The 18,000-nt window shown below is 28.4% G+C and overlaps 1 protein-coding gene across 2 annotated transcripts in view; it reads left to right on the top strand.

Moving 5' to 3' along the window:
• Positions 1-751: 751 nt before the first annotated feature.
• LOC124818538 (uncharacterized) overlaps positions 752-18,000 on the top strand; it is a 42,520-nt gene continuing 25,271 nt past the window's right edge. The window contains exons 1-2 of one of the 2 annotated variants that reach the window (XM_065796049.1): positions 752-988; positions 1,410-1,433. In XM_065796049.1, coding sequence (XP_065652121.1) covers positions 869-988; positions 1,410-1,433 — 144 coding nt within the window. In that variant the 5' untranslated portion in view covers positions 752-868. Of the gene's footprint in view, positions 989-1,409; positions 1,434-13,739; positions 13,868-18,000 lie in introns of those variants that run through there. The other variant, XM_065796050.1, reaches the window with a different exon arrangement.

The following is an 18,000-nucleotide window of genomic DNA, read 5'->3' as shown; positions in this document are numbered from 1 at the left end:
CTGGATTCAGGGTCCAAGTTAAAAAAAAAGGTGGTAATTTCTTACAAAACACGAATAAAACAATTTAATTATAGTGTAGCAATTTTATATATATATAATTATATACATACATATATTATATGTAAAGTTTTAAATAGAAAAGACTAAAGAAAAAACGGCTAAATATAATATAAAGTTCAATAATTGGTTAAATTTATTTTAAATAAATTTATAAGCATCTAGAGAAAAATAACACTTTTTTTACTTTTTTGTTCCAAAATAAAAAGACCTTATGAACCTTTTAAAAATTGAGTCAGAACAAGCAGCTGTTCATTAAAACACCACCACCTTCTCTGTCTATCATACCAAATCGCATTTATGTCGATGTGAACCATCACGTTCTGTACCCAGTACAAAAACGTTTCATGGCTACATAAACAGTGTAACTATAGTAACTTAGTGAATAGCTTAATCATATTCTAACGAAATTACTCAAAACATAAAGTTGTATCTTAAGTATCATCATCTTTTAGTTGATAGAATAGTTTAATTACTTTATATAAAAATAGTTTAATATAAAAATAGGAAAAAATACCAAGACAAATGTTTCTTCGTCGCTAACGTGCATCAGTTTGTAATTCAGAGTAAAACTTTTTAAAGGCAATCGCATATAATTGTGAATAAAAAATAACAAATGGTTCGGAACTGAAAAAAAACATTGTTTACAATTAGCGTAATAGTTTATTAACGAATATAAAGACAATAAAATAACAACTTCAAGTAACATTCAGAAAATATAACACAACTTCAACATTTTTTATATTTTCTACTCTTTGACACACAAGTAAAATATAAAACTATTCGGCCTTTTAATATTGGATAAACCACTATGACTTGTAATTTGAATTCACATATCCATCAAAACGACTCGCATTTCAATAGATGTTCAGATCCGTTATGTAAAGTTGCAATTGATCGAATCAGAAAGATTTCTATTCTTAGAACTAAGGTAAAAGAAAAAAAAATTAATATTATGATTATTTCTGTGTTACAGTTAAATTTTGTTTTTTTCTATGAATTTTTCAGTTGCACAACTAACAAGTGGCAGGTTCTGTTTAGGGAGATAATCTCAAAAATGTAGAAAACTTGTAACGCAAACAACTTATATTAGCACTTCATCTATTTTAAAAATATCTTTATATAAATAATAATAATAACAATAACAATAACAAATATGTTTAGTTTTATGTACAAAAAAAAAACATTTTTAATATTAAATAGTTATCCATTTTATCTTTATAAATACACACACACACACACACACACACACACACATACACACAGATATATATATATATATATATATATATATATATATATATATATATATATATATATATATATATATATATATGCATATTTAATTTTAGGAGCATGAAGTACTAGAAAAATATGTAAGTAAAAGTTTCATAAGTTATGCTTAAACTTACGTAAAACTCCATAACATATTATTCCGTAATAATTTTTGTTACCGTAAAATCGCCTTGGTTCGGTCACTTAGGCTACAAACATTCATTTATCACGCATAAATAAAAAATTTTAAATTTTTTTTCCTGAAACATAGAGAAAATTATGTTGATAATTGTTATTGTAAAAATAAAAAAAATAAAAAATAAAAAAGAGTACTCAATATTTAATTTAAAATGAAAACATCTACTTTAATCGAACTTTCAATACCATCTAATTAGTTCGGCCGCTATATAAATACTAATAACGTATCACAAACTTAACGTCACAAATAATGAAAACTAATTTTTAAATGTTGTTTTATTGTAAAATTATAATATAAATTCAGATAATACCAGTAACTAAGGAAGGCGTCTTCCCGGGCTCAAAAAAAGAAAGTCTTTTTGGGCACCAAAGAAAACAAGAGGGAGCACATAAAAAAGGCCTTTTTAAATATAAGTAGTAGTTTTATTTAGTTTTTATTGTAGTTAGTTAACTATTTTATTACTTTGGCCATTATCACATTTACTACACCACTTGTTAATAAAATTAAAAACAACCAATCGTCACAGAATTCGCAATGCATTCATAATTGTTGTCGATTTTATTTCCAAAAAAAAAATGTCACAAGCTTGATATTTTTTAGAACTCAAAGAACCGTCAGTTAATTTTGAAATTGTGATGTCAAAATTTCCGGGTAAATTTACTGGTAAATTTTACATTTGCAACACTTATCAACATTTCACAATATTACTGCTAATTGTCTCCTTCGTTGTTTACCCGTGAATGACCGAAGTTAGATTATTTCAAAGTTTCACTAATTTTTATTAATAAAGTAGTTAATTTTCAAAAATTATTAATTTTTTTTTTTCGTAAATATACTTAATTTTGTGAGTTTTAATAACGCTAAGATTAAATTTGATCATTTATTTTAATATTTTGCTTATTTTAGATTTTAATAGTATGCATTTTTTCAATTTTTTGTTTTGCTAAAGAATTATTTCATCAGGTTGCATATAAACATTATTTTTTTATAGATCCATATTTACGAACTAATTACAAATATTATTTGAGAAAAAAAAGTTTGTAAAATTTGAGTTTTGCATGCTTTTTTTAGGGTTCATTATCGAAATTGCAAATTTCGAAAATTTTCGATTAAAACGGAACCGAAATGCTTCTTTTTTTCGAAATCTATAAAAACTTATGAAAATAATCGAACAAGCCAAATTAATTTCGGAAATAAAAAAGCAATTTCGAAATGTAATATTAATTTCGAAATAAAAAATTGAACTTCGAAATGTGAAATTTATTTCGAAAAAAAAATAGAATTTCGAAAAGTGAGCTTAAGTTCGAAAGAAAAATGATAATTTCGAAATGTGCAATTAATTTTGAAAAAAACCAAACAATATTTGATACCCTAAATTAATTTCGAAAATAAAATTAGATTTCGAAAAGATTATTTAATTTCAGGAAGAAAAAAAAAAGCATTTTGGAAAGTTAAATTTATTCCAAAAAGTAATTTTAATACATAATATTTTATTTGCATAATAATATTAAAAAACCGGGCGCCTAAATAGTTTAACACGGTGTGTTTCAGCAGGTTGACCTTTTATTATATACATGCAAATATATATATATATATATATATATATATATATATATATATATATATATATATATATATATATATATATATATATATATATATATATATATATATATATATATATATATATATATATATATGTATATATATATATATATATATATATATATATATATATATATATATATATATATATATATATATATATATATATATATATATACATCGAACAATGCTAAAAAGTGTTCCTAATTTTACATGTCTTAAAAACAAAACGAACTATACTACCACAGCAAACAGTTCAGGAGTCTGGAGTCATAGCATGCCATGACATGAGCAATCAGCTGACAGGTGACAGCACACAGGCAGAATTTCGTTGACAAGTGCCATTTTGCAGCGGACAAAACAAGTGCAACTTTTTTGGTTTGTTTCATTTTCTTAAGTCTGGTCCGTGTCAGAAGTTTCCAGAAGCATGCAGAAGCTTCAAGAAGTTTCCAGAAGAAGCATCTGGAAGCATTCGGTAGCATTCAGAAGTATCCAGAAACATTCAGAAGCATCCAGACGCATCCAGAAGCTTCCAGAAGCTTCCAGAAGCATCAAAAAGAAGCACCTAGAATCTTCCAGAACAGGTTCACACAGGTTTATTTTACTATATAAGAGACATGTAAATCGACATGTAATTCAGTCAGTATATGGAAGTCAATCAGCCAGTATTATCAAGACAGTTTATCGAAGTGAGTTTTATCAAAGTGTTTTATCGAAGAACATCAATGCAAGAAGTGAAATACAACAAGTGTTTCATTACATCAATACAGTCCACATCCAACCAAGACGATGTATTCCACAGAGCATTATTGTATCATCACAAGGTAAATGTAACATGGTAAGCCTTGAGAAGCGTGAATATTTATTTTTATTATTTTTATGACTTCAAGTGCAGTCTTGGATTGGAACTAAGAAAAAAAATTATTGGCGATTACGTAAGTGGAATGTCACAAAAAACTATTTGTGATAAATATCGCGTGAAAAAATGGACCGTATCAAGACTATGTTCCAAATATCGTTCTACGGGGAAGTTGGCAGCAGATAACAAAGATGGAAGACCGCGTCTCACCACTTCTAGAGAGGATTCTATGATCGTCAGATCCGTCAAGAAGGGTCCCTGGATATCATTAGTCGAGATACAAAAGCAATTAGAGCTGCCTGTATCGGACCGAACAATCAGTCGACGTGCTGTTGAAGCCGTTTTTCTCGACGCCCTGCCAAGAAACCGCTGATTTCACTAAAAAACCAGAAGAAAAGACTCTTGCTTGCTAAATCTCATATTGACTGGAATGTGAAGAAATGGCGAACTGTCCTGTTCAGTGATGAATCGAAGTTCAACATCATTGGGAGCGATGGCATTTGCAATGTACGTCGACCAGCCGGAAAACGCCTCGATTTACGTTACTGCCATAAGACCGTGAAGCATGGTGGAGGCAATGTAATGGTCTGGAGGTGTTTTTCTGCTTACGGTCTAGGTCCAATACATTGAAACGATGGAATAATGGACCGTCTCATGTATAAAAATATCCTGAAAGATGTTTTGTTACCTCATGCTGAATGGAATAAGCCAATAAAATGGGTTTTTCAGCAAGACAACGATCCGAAACACACTGCGAAGGTAGTCAAGCAGTGGTTTCAAGACAACCACCTATCGATGATGGATTGACCGCCTCAATCTTCGGATCTCAACCATATCGAGAACCTGTGGGAGATCGTCAACCGCAGAATTAATTGTGAAGGTGTTCGTAATAAGGATCAACTGTTTGAACAAATCCAAAAGGCCTGGGCAGCGATTCCACAAAGTTTAATTGATCACCTGATCGAATCTATGCCTCAAAGATGCAAGGCTGTGATCGACAACAAAGGATTCGCCACGAAACATTGATAGCGAAATACTGCTTGGTCAACATTTTGTCGAGTTGCACTTGTTTTGTCCAGAAGGAAATCAACTTTTTTTAATACTTTTGATTAATTTATTAATTTTCGTGTACAAATAATGAACTTTGTGATGAATAAAACTTGAAGAATTTTGTCTCTAAACAGTTACATAGTTATTTCTTTAAAATGAAAAAATACAGCACTTTTATATAAAGAAACTAAATCAGCATTATTTGGTTGCACTCTTTTTGTCCGATAATATATATATATATATATATATATATATATATATATATATATAACTATAAATATATATATAAATATAAATATATATATAAATATAAATATATATATATATATATATATATATATATATATATATATATTTATATATATATATACATATATATGTGTTATATATAGATATATATGTATACATAGCAAAATAATACCATTTTGGTAAATTTAATTTGGTGCCATTATGCTTAGTATGTAATGAATCTGTTTTAGTGTGCAAAGAATATAATTTAAAGAGGCACCATGATTCAAAAAATCTAAAAAGCTTTACCAGTTTCTTGACAATTTAGGGAAAAAAACAAAAAACCAATTTATAATTAGTTCGTTGGACAACAAGATTTGTTAAAAAGAGGCACTATCTTAACAGTAAATGCTACTGTTGCAAGCTCGGAAATTAGTCTCTTTAGTTACAAATTCTAAACCATTCAGTGGAGAGGAAAGATTACTTAAATTTAAAATTATTCACACCCATTTTCTCCTCAATGCATTTTTTGTGCATTTAGTCGGAAAAATTTATACTTTTAAATAAGCCGGCAAATGTAGACCTTTTAGGCCAGTCAGTCATCGAATATCAAAAAACAAAAACCTTATTTTTTACTTAGCGAAAATTTTAATTGCACCCCACCACGTGACACCTAATGGTACCTGCCCTGGTGGCAGCTCAATGATTGAACACTGTTGTTTTTTCCATACAGGAAAAGAAAATAAAGACCGGAAAGAAAACAACTTGTCATTAATTTATCGTTTGTAATCGTTTATTTCTTTCTCAAGTTTATCACATTGTTTTCAATTAAATGACAACGTGATTTATCTGCTACAAGTTCAATTAAGTTGATTGGCTTTCGTCTTTTGTTGTTAACGAAAGTAGTAGTATTTGCAAACGGTGGCGTTAACGATTGCTGAAATGTTTTTATAGTATTTTCAGTTGAGCTGTTTGATGAGTTTAAAGTGTTATTTAAACAATTTGTTTCAATTGTTATACCGATTTCTTCGGATTCTTTTAGATGCATTTTATAAAATGTTTTTATAAACATTTTTGCCTTTGTAATGCATTCATATCTACCGATATCATTTTTGATAAACTCAAATTTACGAAATTTGAAATCAAGAAAAGTAGCATCTAAGAAAAAATCATTAGCAAAAATGTATTTAAAACGCCCATTTAGAGACCTTAATAATTCCTTTTGAAAAGTCTCAACTAGTTCTGTAAAAATGGGTTGCGATTCAAGTATTCCATTTAGTAGAGAATACAATGTTGGAAACAGAAATGTTACTGTAACATATTTCTTACCGCTAAAAAGTTTTGTTAGCTCTTTAATTGGGTGTAACAAATCACATAAATCCTCCAGCACCTTAAATTCATTAGCAGTGGGAAGATAGTCTTTTATATTTTGGTATTCGATGCTTATCATATCCAACGCAGTTTTATTAGTTAATATAGATTCAATCATATCAAATTGGCTGTTCCAGCGAATAGTTATATCCTGTACTAACTTTATTTTAGTTTCATATCAAAGTGTTTCTTGTACTTCTCTTAACTTTTTTTGTAATAATTCCGAATGTTTAAATGAACCAACAATGAGCCTACAGGATGAAATTACCATGGCCATTTCTAATTTGCCTTCGTTAATTTTTTCAATTTCTTTAACTTCACTTTCTGTAATTTCTTTATTAGTTAATTTTCCATTACCGTCGTAATCCTTTACTTCGTAACACTTTGAACCATTTTTTAATTTTTTTTACTTTTATATCTCTCGTGTTTAGAAGATCGTTAACCACAAGATTCAAAAGATGACCAGCACATGGAATCTTAAGAACATTATCATCAAATTTATTTACTGCAGAGAAAATGTTTGCACCTGAGTCAGTAACTAGTGCAAAAATCTTATTACTGATTGACCATTCACTAAAGATTTCGTTTAACGTATTAAATAAATATTCAGCTGTTTTCTTGAGACATAAACCTAAGATCCAGGTTTCGGTCAACCTGTCATAATTTTGTCAATAAAATGACAAGTCACACCGAGGTAGCTGTTTTTACTCAATGATGACCAACCATCACAAGTAATTGTAATGAAATGACATCCCTTCAATTCTAGCATTAAAAATGATCTTAGATTGTCCGTAATTGATGGGATTAATTTTTTGCTCACCGTATTTATGCATGGCATTTTGTAGCTTTTGTTTAACTCACTAACTAAATTTACAAAATCTGGATGACGTACTATCGAAATCGGCTGATCTGTACCAACAATAAAGTTCATCAATAACTTGTTTAATTTTTTATGACCAGTCTCTTCAAAACTATTTTCATTACCGCTCTCAATATCGGATATATCGTCATCGTTGAGTAAAATTGTTGATTTTGTAGATTTTTTTGAATTAATGCAATGATCAATTGATAAATTGGATTGCATTGAACTGGTCGAACTGTTGTAAGGTAGAATCTTATAACATATGCTGCATTTTGTTTGATTCTTTTGGTCTTTTTCGAAATATGTCCAAACGAAGCTTCGTTTTCTTATTCCTTTCTTAATAACGGATTTATTTTTTTTTGACATGTTTATTCACACTAAAAAGCAAGTAGTTTTTTTACTCCTACGCATACAACAAATATTAATTAATTAGTATCTTATGTTATTAGTAAATGTTATTTCACTTAAGTTACCGAGCGATTAATGAGATTATTATAACTTTAGTTACATTTTAGAGTTACGTATCAAAAAGATTGCTAAGGTATAAATATAATTGTTTGAAATCGTTGTAAATCTCATCTAAATAACCACTAGAGAGCAATTAGCCGTTTACGTTGCAACAATGGTTTCATATACTTGCGTTAGAGGCCCTTAGGGAATAGCACGTTATAACTTTTAAACATCATAAGGGGTCGTACATAAAGTACGTACGCTCATATGGGGGAGTTCTTCAAAAAGCGTACGAAAGCGTATGGGGGTGGGGGTTTAATTTAAAAGTACGTTCTTCGATTTTCTAATTTATCACAATTTACCAGCTAATCAGTAGAAAAGTTACATTCTGACTAAAGATTCTAGTTTGCCAACATAAAAATATGTATGGTATATGGAGTAGAGGGTATAGTTTCCCTCTATGCACACACATGTATGGGCACCCTCAGAATTTTTTTATGTTCCAGATAGGACTCTTTCACACAAAGTGCAAACTCCTAACTTAAGTTTTTTTATACCTATGCCAAATGAGAAGGCCTTGCAAAATATCAGGATGGCGGAGGCCTGTGAACAAAAAGCCCTAAAACTCTTGCCCTCTCGTGCCAATACATGAGGGCACTAAAAAGGTCATAACTTTTGTAATTTACAATGTTTTTCTACAAAAATTAAAATCTGTTGATAAATTTAAATTAAGTTTTAGATGCTAAAGTTGAAAATTTTGCTACATATTTCCCTCACGTTTGGGCAGGGAAGGTGGGAGGCAAACGTTTTAGGGCTTTTTGTTCCCAGGCCTCCGCCATCCTAAATTTTTGCAAGGCCACCTTATTTGGCATATAAACAAACTTAAATTTGGAGTTTGCACATTGTGTGAAGGTGTTCTATCTGGAACAACAAAAAATCCTGCGGACGCTCATGCACACATGTCACCCCTTATATACTGGCCCTGAGTAAGGGCTATTTTTTGAGTCGATAAAAAACAGGTTTTAGCAGGGCTGTGGTTGATGGGTCGGAATCCCCCCCAAAAAAACGTGTCATTAGCGTCTCAAAATCTTCCAAATTTGACCGCTAGGTTTTGCTAAATTACAAAACTTCTTAAATTAGCAAAAGAGCACAAAATTTGCCGTTTCCCCCTACCCCCTCCAATTAAGGGGTATAGGTAGCCTACCCTCGGCACTGGGTTTTAGCCAATGTTTTCAATATTACTGATCTCGCGTAAAACTCGTTTTTTACTTACTAAAGAGGGGTGCCTGAAAAAAATGTTCGCCTTAAGTATAGATTATTTTTATTTGATTCGTTATTAAACCAAAAACAAAGTTCCGTATGATTTCTACGGAAATCGAACTTGGGTCTCCACCGACCGTTCCCTCTGCGTTAACCTCTCGACTAAACACACATTGTTTAAAGACTTCAAGTTTATTAAAATTTAAATTTGCATATATATTTAAAGACGTTTTTTGAATGCGCAAACAAAGGGCTTTGAGGTCGTATAAAGTATCTTAGATACCCTCCGCCATTTTTTTTTTAAATAAACTTTTTTATTGAGAAATAAGTTTATTTTAAAAAAAACGTAAAGGAGGGGGGGGGGGTATTTGAGAAACGTACGTACTTTTTAGGGGGGACACATAAAAGTACGTATATTAACAGGGGGAGGTGTCAAATTTCAAAATTTTTGGCGTACGTACTTTATGGACGACCCCTAATTATATTATTTAGGAAAAGCGCACGAACTTTTATGTAAATTCTTAATCCAAGGTTAAAACTTTCGTTATGTAAATTTAAGACTAAAAAGTGTTTAAACTAGTGTTGCTATCAACTTCAACTAAATCGACTAAAAATCTACTAGTCGAAATTAGTCGACTTTGAAAAATCTAATAGTGGATCTAATCGACTTTGGGTTATCTACTAATCGACTAAAAGTCGATTTAGTCGAATAATAGTACTTATACGTATAAGTAACTTAGTGCTGGATTAGGAGAGAGGTCGTTGGGATGGAGGGAGATACTATATTTTAATTTTTTAATTTAATATGAAAGGAAGGGGGGCAAATGTTATATTCCGGCTCTGAAAAAACTACATTCTATTCAACAGTCATATTTGCTTTTGATAAACGAAATAAAATTAAAAAGATTTGTATATACATGCATTTCTAATATCTTTTTATTTGATTGAACATTATAAATCTTTTTAATTTTATTTCGCTTATCAAAAGCAAATATGACTGTTGAATAGAATGTAGTTTTTTCAGAGCCGGAATATAATATTTGCCCCCCTTCCTTTCATATTAAATTAAAAAATTAAAATATAGTATCTCCCTCCATCCCAACAACTTCTCTCCTAATTCAGCACTAAGTTTTTTGCTTACTCTGTTGAAGTTCTATTAAGGGTTTGAGGATTTCAGCAACTTCCAAAAAAATTACTTTTAGTTACCGGTACCGGTATCTGCGGTCATGTATGGTAACTAGAATTAAATTCCGCCTAAGTTAACAATTCGTAATGTTAACAGTAAGTAACTTGCCGAATCTTAGTTCTAACATAGTATCTAAAAAATAATATACAAACAACCAGGCCTGAAAAGAGGTTGGGAAAGATTCATTGGGTGTGTGTTTGTAAAAATAATATTATTTTCATCTTACACTATTTTTCTATACTTTTTCTCTATTTTTACTATATTACCATTTTTTTTATATTATTTTTTCATATCTTTAGTATTTTTATAAATAATAAATAATCAAAATTACAAATTTCTTTTTTCGATATTCCTATTAATTTAAATCCAAAATATTGTTAGTTAGGTTCTGTATTTCTGGGTTTACGACTGATCATTTAACGAGGGCTCGCCAAAAAAGGTTTTCCGCATGCTTTTTGGCATCTGCCTTTTTACAGTCCAAAGATTTTTTCTGACGGCCCTGCATTATTTAAACAACTTCATAACATATGACAATAATTGTTATATTAAAAAACTTTATAGTTATGTGCTGCTTTTTTTTTTTTTAGCAGTCTTTGCATGTGATTATTAAAAAGATTTTCATACAATATCGATCCGATATACAGTGCCAATCCGTTCCGTTCTTTAATTAGGGCTCTAAAGATAATTAAATTGTGAGACCCTTCATATCTAAATAGTTTATTTTAAACCTTATATTTACTTTTATTTTGCTATTTTAGACTTATATTTGTTTTATATTTATCAAGAAATCAAAAGGACTTTTTCACAGTATTAAATCATTTGGACCTAGCAAAATTTATCCTGCGTGGCGTTCATATTGTTTTGTTTCATTAATATTTAAGTTGTATAATTTAAAAATATACAAAACAGACGTAAATTACTTGATTTTTTTTATTACTTCCCCTCCCCTTCCTTCCCCCAAAGTTAACCAAAGTCGACTTTTGAAAATGTATCAGTCAACAGTCGAACTTAAAATAACATCACTAGTTTAAATATAGTTTAACCAAATATAGTTTTGAATTTTATTTTGAAGTTCAAATTTTTTTTATTCAATATTGAATGAAGATGCTTTTAAGCAACTTTATTCAATAATTAATAAGTAAAAACTTGAATAAGTGAATAAGTAAAAATTTAAAAAATTATACGTCCAAAGTTTACAATTTAAATTGTAAACAAAAACACTTAAGTAGCTTTTGCTATAGGTAGGTTTTATTCACTTTGAGAGAGCTAATATTTTATATGAAACATTTCAGCGTGTAGATGTAAGGGGTCATTAGCAAATTACGTCACGCAAAAAACTTTTTAGATCCCCCTCCTCCCTTTTCCACAAAATGTCACAAAATATCAACGCAAAAGAACCATTGGAGTTCTAATCCCTGCAAATATATTTCGAAGCAAATTTTAGAATTTCGAAAGTAAAATATCGTTTCGGTATTATTTTCAGAATTTCGAAACCACAAAAATTTTTCGAAGCAAATTTTATAATTTCGAAAGTGAAAAATTGTTTCGATATTATTTTTTGTTTCGAAATCTCAAACATATTTTGAAGAAAATTTTAGATTTCCGAAAGTGAAAAATTGTTTCGGTGTTATTTTTAGAATTTCGAAATCGCAAAATTATTTCGAAGCAAATTTTAAAATTTCGAAGGTAAAAAATTGTTTCGGTAATATTTTCAGAATTTCGAAATCAAAATAATATTTCGAAGCAAATTTTACAATTTCGAAATGAAAAAATTGTTTCGATACAAAATTAATTAGTTTGAAATTATTTCGAACTTACCGAAACAAAAATAGAGTTTCGAAAACTTTTTTTTTTATCGAAAATTCAACTTTTGCTTCCGTGAACAACCTTACTTTTTTTGTATTTTTTCTTAAATGACCGAAGTTACATGGTGACCAAACGTTGATTTTACGGTATTACGGTATTCAATTTATATACGGTAATCATTTATGAAAAATATTCATAAATGATTACCGTAAATTTATTATATTTTTATTTGGATAACATAAATACATTACTACTGTCAGTTTTTTGCTAAGCGTTAAATTTGTCACAAATAGTGTTGTTATCGACAAGTTATCGGAATAGTGTTAAATTCGACTAAAAGTCGACTAGTCGAAAGAAAAATCAAATAGTCAATGTAATTGACTATGGATTTCCTACCAATTGACTAAAAGTCAAATAATAATCTTAAAATCTTAAAATATCTTTTTATTCAATTTAATTTTTTCATTTTTTCAATTATTTCTATTATTTAATAACAATACTATTATAACTATTGCCTATTGTTTTTTGTGTACACTTTTTAAGTTTCATAAAATTCATTGCATGTTAACGGTATCTATACCTAATTAAATTTCGGTTATGTATTATATTAATTTTTTTTTATTTCTATTTTTTTATGTTTACACTATGTTTGTGATTTTCATAAATACTTTCATAAAAAAATTGATACAGGGCCGTTCCAAGCTCGGGTCTCGGGGCAAAAATAAATCTTGAAGCTCCAAAATCTGAATGTCATCTATACATCAACATTGTAAATATGATTGTATAGATTTTCTGATATTTAGCAAGTATTAAAGTTGGTTCCTAAATCATTGGGGTATTTTTTAAATGATGTGATGTTAAAAAACGGAAGCGAACCAAAGCTCCTTTATAAAATCGAATATAAATTCCTTCATTATTTTTATTCAATTTGTTTCGAAAAATTTATTTCCATATTTTAAATAAATCGAATTTTAGTCGATTTTAAAAATGTATAAGTCGACTTTAGAAAATAATATTAGTCGATTTAGTCGACAGTAAATTATTTAAAATTCGTAACAACGCTTGTATACAAAAATTAAAAATTGCTTATAATGCATTAAAATTGTAACTTAAATTAATATTGCTGACAGTGCCGTGGTTGGTGGGGCGGAGACCCCCAACCATTAGGGCCACAAAATCTCAACATTTTAAATTTGAAAAAGGGCCTCTAAATTTCCAAATGGGCCCCCTAAAATTGCTGCCTCCTTCCCCCAATGGAGTGTTTAGGGGAGCTTAGCCACGGCTCTTATTACAGATATATTTATGAAAAATTTTTGTATTGCAATGTGCAGAAAAGTGGTTATTTGTTTTGCGTTGTCAATCTAATTTGTTGTCTAATTTTAAATATTTATTTGATAACATATCTATAGATAGCATTGATAAAATACCTATTTAGCATTGATAAAATATAGATCGCAATGCTAGTAGATGGTACAAGAGACGCTAGCTCTTTAGAGCAACACCCATTATAGTACTAAAAGAAAAGAGAAAGAAAAGCAACATTACGACGTTGTAGGTTGAAGATTGGCTGTAAGAGCAGGTCCAACAGTATTTATAATCCATTTTTGCACCTTGTCTAAAAGAGTATTCCATACAAAAACGGGTTTGAGATTTATAAAGGTAAAGAATAGAATCCAAATTAAAATACAAATTTCTTTCTCTTAGCATCTTAAATTGAAGGGTTGAACAGTTTCTGCGGCACACACACACACACACACACACACATATATATATATATATATATATATATATATATATATATATATATATATATATATATATATATATATATATATATATATATATATATATATGTATATAATATATATTATATATACACACATATATATGAATACATATACATATATATGAATACATATACATATATATATATATAATATATATTATATATACATATATATATATATATGAATATCAAGCACTCTTTTTGTAGCATACACTATCAAAATTTATATAGTGGTTTAAATTGTATTTAGTTTAAAACACTTTTTAAAACATTTAACATTTTAGTCGAAGATCATGAAGTCGAAGATCACGAAATGTACACAAAATAGAAAATAAATTTATTAAACTTTAATTTATTTAAAACAAATAAACAGTAAGATGCTCTAAGAGAAAATGATTTTAATGTTTTTAAAAAAAAAAAACTGTAAATATAACAATTAATATCTGTCAACTCTAAACTTATCTCTCCAGAAGTTGTAAATATGCTGAAAACCCTACCTGTATCTGAAACAGTTTCTGTATAAATTGACATTAAGGTCATTCAATCTTGCATTCTACTTCTTGAACAAGTTTTTTATTTTTAGGTATTATACCTAGGTATTATCTTTAGGTATTGTACCTAGAATTAAATCATCAAAAAAGTTAAAGAATGTTGGGGAAATCACTTATTGTCATAACTTTTGTTTAAGATATACTAGATAGGGATTTTGATTGATTTTTCTAAAGAGGCTCCCATATACCAACTCTACATGAAGAGGTTGGATACAAAGATAGAAATGATAGATATCCAGAAATTCCTGAAAGTAGATTTGACAGTCTTAGTTAGCTTTCAGGCAATTAACATGGCAATTAACCATCCTATTAATGATCTTATAGCATGCAGGTTTATATGCAACGTTTGCAGTTTCAACCGCCAAATCTTTATATGCGACGTTTACAGTTCCAAATGGTTGGAACTGCAAACGTCGCATTTAAATCAACATGCTTTCTGTTTGAAATCTTATATGAATAATGCTAACTGGGACACCCTAAAACTGTGTTAACTGGGACACCCTAAAACTAAATCTAAACGCCAATAAAGCGTATGATATTTTTTTAACAGAGTTTCTTAATCTTTATAACAAGGCATTCCCAGAAGTTACTAAAGTAATCAAAACAAAAACACTTTTAAACCCTTGGATCACCAAGGGCATTCTTAAATCTTCAAAAAAAAAACAACGCTTATATAACAAGTTTCTTAAAAAAAGAACTCTTAAAAATGAAACTACCTATAAAAACTATAAACGGCTATTTGAGTCAATTTTAAAACGCTCAAAGAAACGTTACTATTCTGAACAATTAATAAAGCACAAAAATGATTCTAAAAAAACTTGGCATATTATTAAGGAGGTAATTGGAAAAAAAAGCTTATACAGAAATTTACTTCCTCTAAATCTTAAATTTAATAACAAACAAATTGTAAATAAATCCTTAGTCGCTGAAACACTTAACCAGTTTTTTGTAAATATAGGTCCTACTTTATCATCTAATATAGCAACTACTCAATCACACTTTAGTTCGTACTTAACCTCAACCAACCTTAATGTTATGTCTAATTATAAACTTACAGAAAAAGAATTACTAGACGCAGTCTCTTTATTAAAACCCAATAAAAGTTTAGGATTTGATGATATAAGTAGTAATGTCATTATCAAATCAATAAAACAAATTACAATTCCATTACTACATATTTTTAATTTATCTCTAAAACAAGGCGTTTTTTCAGATAACCTAAAAATTGCAAAAGTCATTCCAGTGTTAAAATCAGGTGATCCTTCCGATGTTACGAATTATAGACCAATCTCAATTCTTTCTTGTTTTTCTAAAATATTAGAGCGGGTTATGTATAATAGACTATATTCCTTTTTAAATGTTAATAATATTCGTTTTCATAAACAGTTTGGATTTAAATCTGGTCATTCAACTGATCATGCAATCACTCACCTTGTTCATGATATATTTAAAGGGTTTGATGAAGACAAGTATACCCTAGGTGTATTTATCGATTTAAGTAAAGCTTTTGACACTGTCAATCATCAAATCCTTCTATCCAAACTGAAAAGTTATGGTATAATAAATACTAATTTGTCCTGGTTTGATAGTTACTTGTCTAATAGAAAGCAGTTTATTTCATATGATAGCGGAAAAACGGAATATAAGTCAATCACCTGTGGTGTTCCTCAAGGATCAATTTTAGGACCACTTTTATTTCTCGTTTATATTAACGACTTATATAAATTTTCTAACATTTTAAACTTAATTTTGTTTGCAGATGATACAAATTTGTTTTATTCTAGTAAAGATATCAGTAAATTATTTCAAACAGTAAACAAAGAACTTGAAAAATTAACCCAATGGTTCAAATCAAACAAACTATCTTTGAACATCAATAAATCCAAATACACTTTGTTCCATCGTCTTTATAAAAAACAAGATATTCCATTAAAACTTCCTGATCTTTTTATTGATAACGCATTATTAAAAAGAGAGCAATCAATAAAATTTTTAGGTGTGGTTCTGGATGAAAATTTAACCTGGAGGGACCACATAGGTCTAATTGAAAATAAAATATCAAAAAATATAGGTGTTTTGTATAAAGCCAAGCAGTTTTTAAATCTATCTTGTTTAAAAAACTTATATTTTTCTTTAATTCATTGCTACTTAAATTATGCAAACGTTGCTTGGTGCAGCACAAACGCAACAAAAGTAAAAAAACTGTTTAGTAAACAAAAACAGGCTATAAGGATAATTACAAACGTAGACCGTTTCTCTCACACTCAAACATTATTTAATAAACTTAATATTCTAAATGTATATAAACTAAACCTTTACCATATTCTTATCTTCATGTTTAAACTTGATAAAAAAATATCACCAATGTTATTTAATTCACTTTTTGAAAAAATAAACCACATATACCCTACCAGATTATCAAAAAACAATTACATTCAATCCAAAACACATTATTCAGCAACCAAATTCTCAATTGCTAACCGAGGTCCTAAGCTGTGGAATACAATATTAAATAATGAGCTGAAATCGAATTATTCTTTAAACCAGTTTAAAACAAAACTTAAGCAATTACTGATGATACATGAAAATGAATTAAAGTTCTTCTAAAAAGCTTTTTAAACTAGCAAACAAAAACAAAAATTAACCTACTAATTACTCTTTAATATTATATTTAATATTCTAAACAATAGTCTGCTATTGTAAATGTATTTCTTATCTTATAAGTTTTGAATTTACAAACGATTTTTTTAAGTTTTATTATTTGAAATACTAATTACTAAAAATATTGTAAAATTTTATAATTTCAATTTTTATTAAAAAAAGTTATTGTAAATTCTTTTTGTAATATTAACACTTATATATCATCTTATTTTACTAATCAGTTCTTAAATATAAATATTTTGAATTACTAAATATTTTAAACGTTATATATTTTATTTTTTGCATTTTGTTAAAACATTTTATTTGATGAATATGCATTTTTTTGGGGAGGGCTTAATGATAAGATGAATTTTGTCTTCTTCAAGCCCCAGTCATGTAAATATTTGTTTTTTTATAAATTACGAGTGTAAATTATTTTCAATCGGCAAATACAATAATAAAAAAAAAAAAAAAAAAAAAAAAATAATACGATCATTAATATAATAGTTTTTTAACTAAAGCTTAAATTTGAAAATTACAATTTTTTTTTTTGGAAAATAAAAATTTAATATTTTAATTGTTTACATTTATAGCAAATAGAAATTGTTTATAAAACTTTATTTTTATTAATATTAAGCAACAGGTTAATAGTGCTAACCTGTTAAACAAAATAAGAATGCTATAGTTAAATGTTATAAGAATGCTACAACAATAAGAAAAAGTTTTTAAACATAGTTACAGTTATAAAAAGTATGTTATCTTTTTATAATAAATATAGTTTTTGAAAACATAATTAAAAAATGAATGGAATTAAA

The sequence above is a fragment of the Hydra vulgaris genome, chromosome 04, assembly GCF_038396675.1.
Source record: "Hydra vulgaris chromosome 04, alternate assembly HydraT2T_AEP".
Lineage (NCBI taxonomy): Eukaryota > Metazoa > Cnidaria > Hydrozoa > Anthoathecata > Hydridae > Hydra > Hydra vulgaris.
Note: the sequence above shows the minus strand (reverse complement) of the source record. Positions and strands in the feature narration are given on the sequence as shown.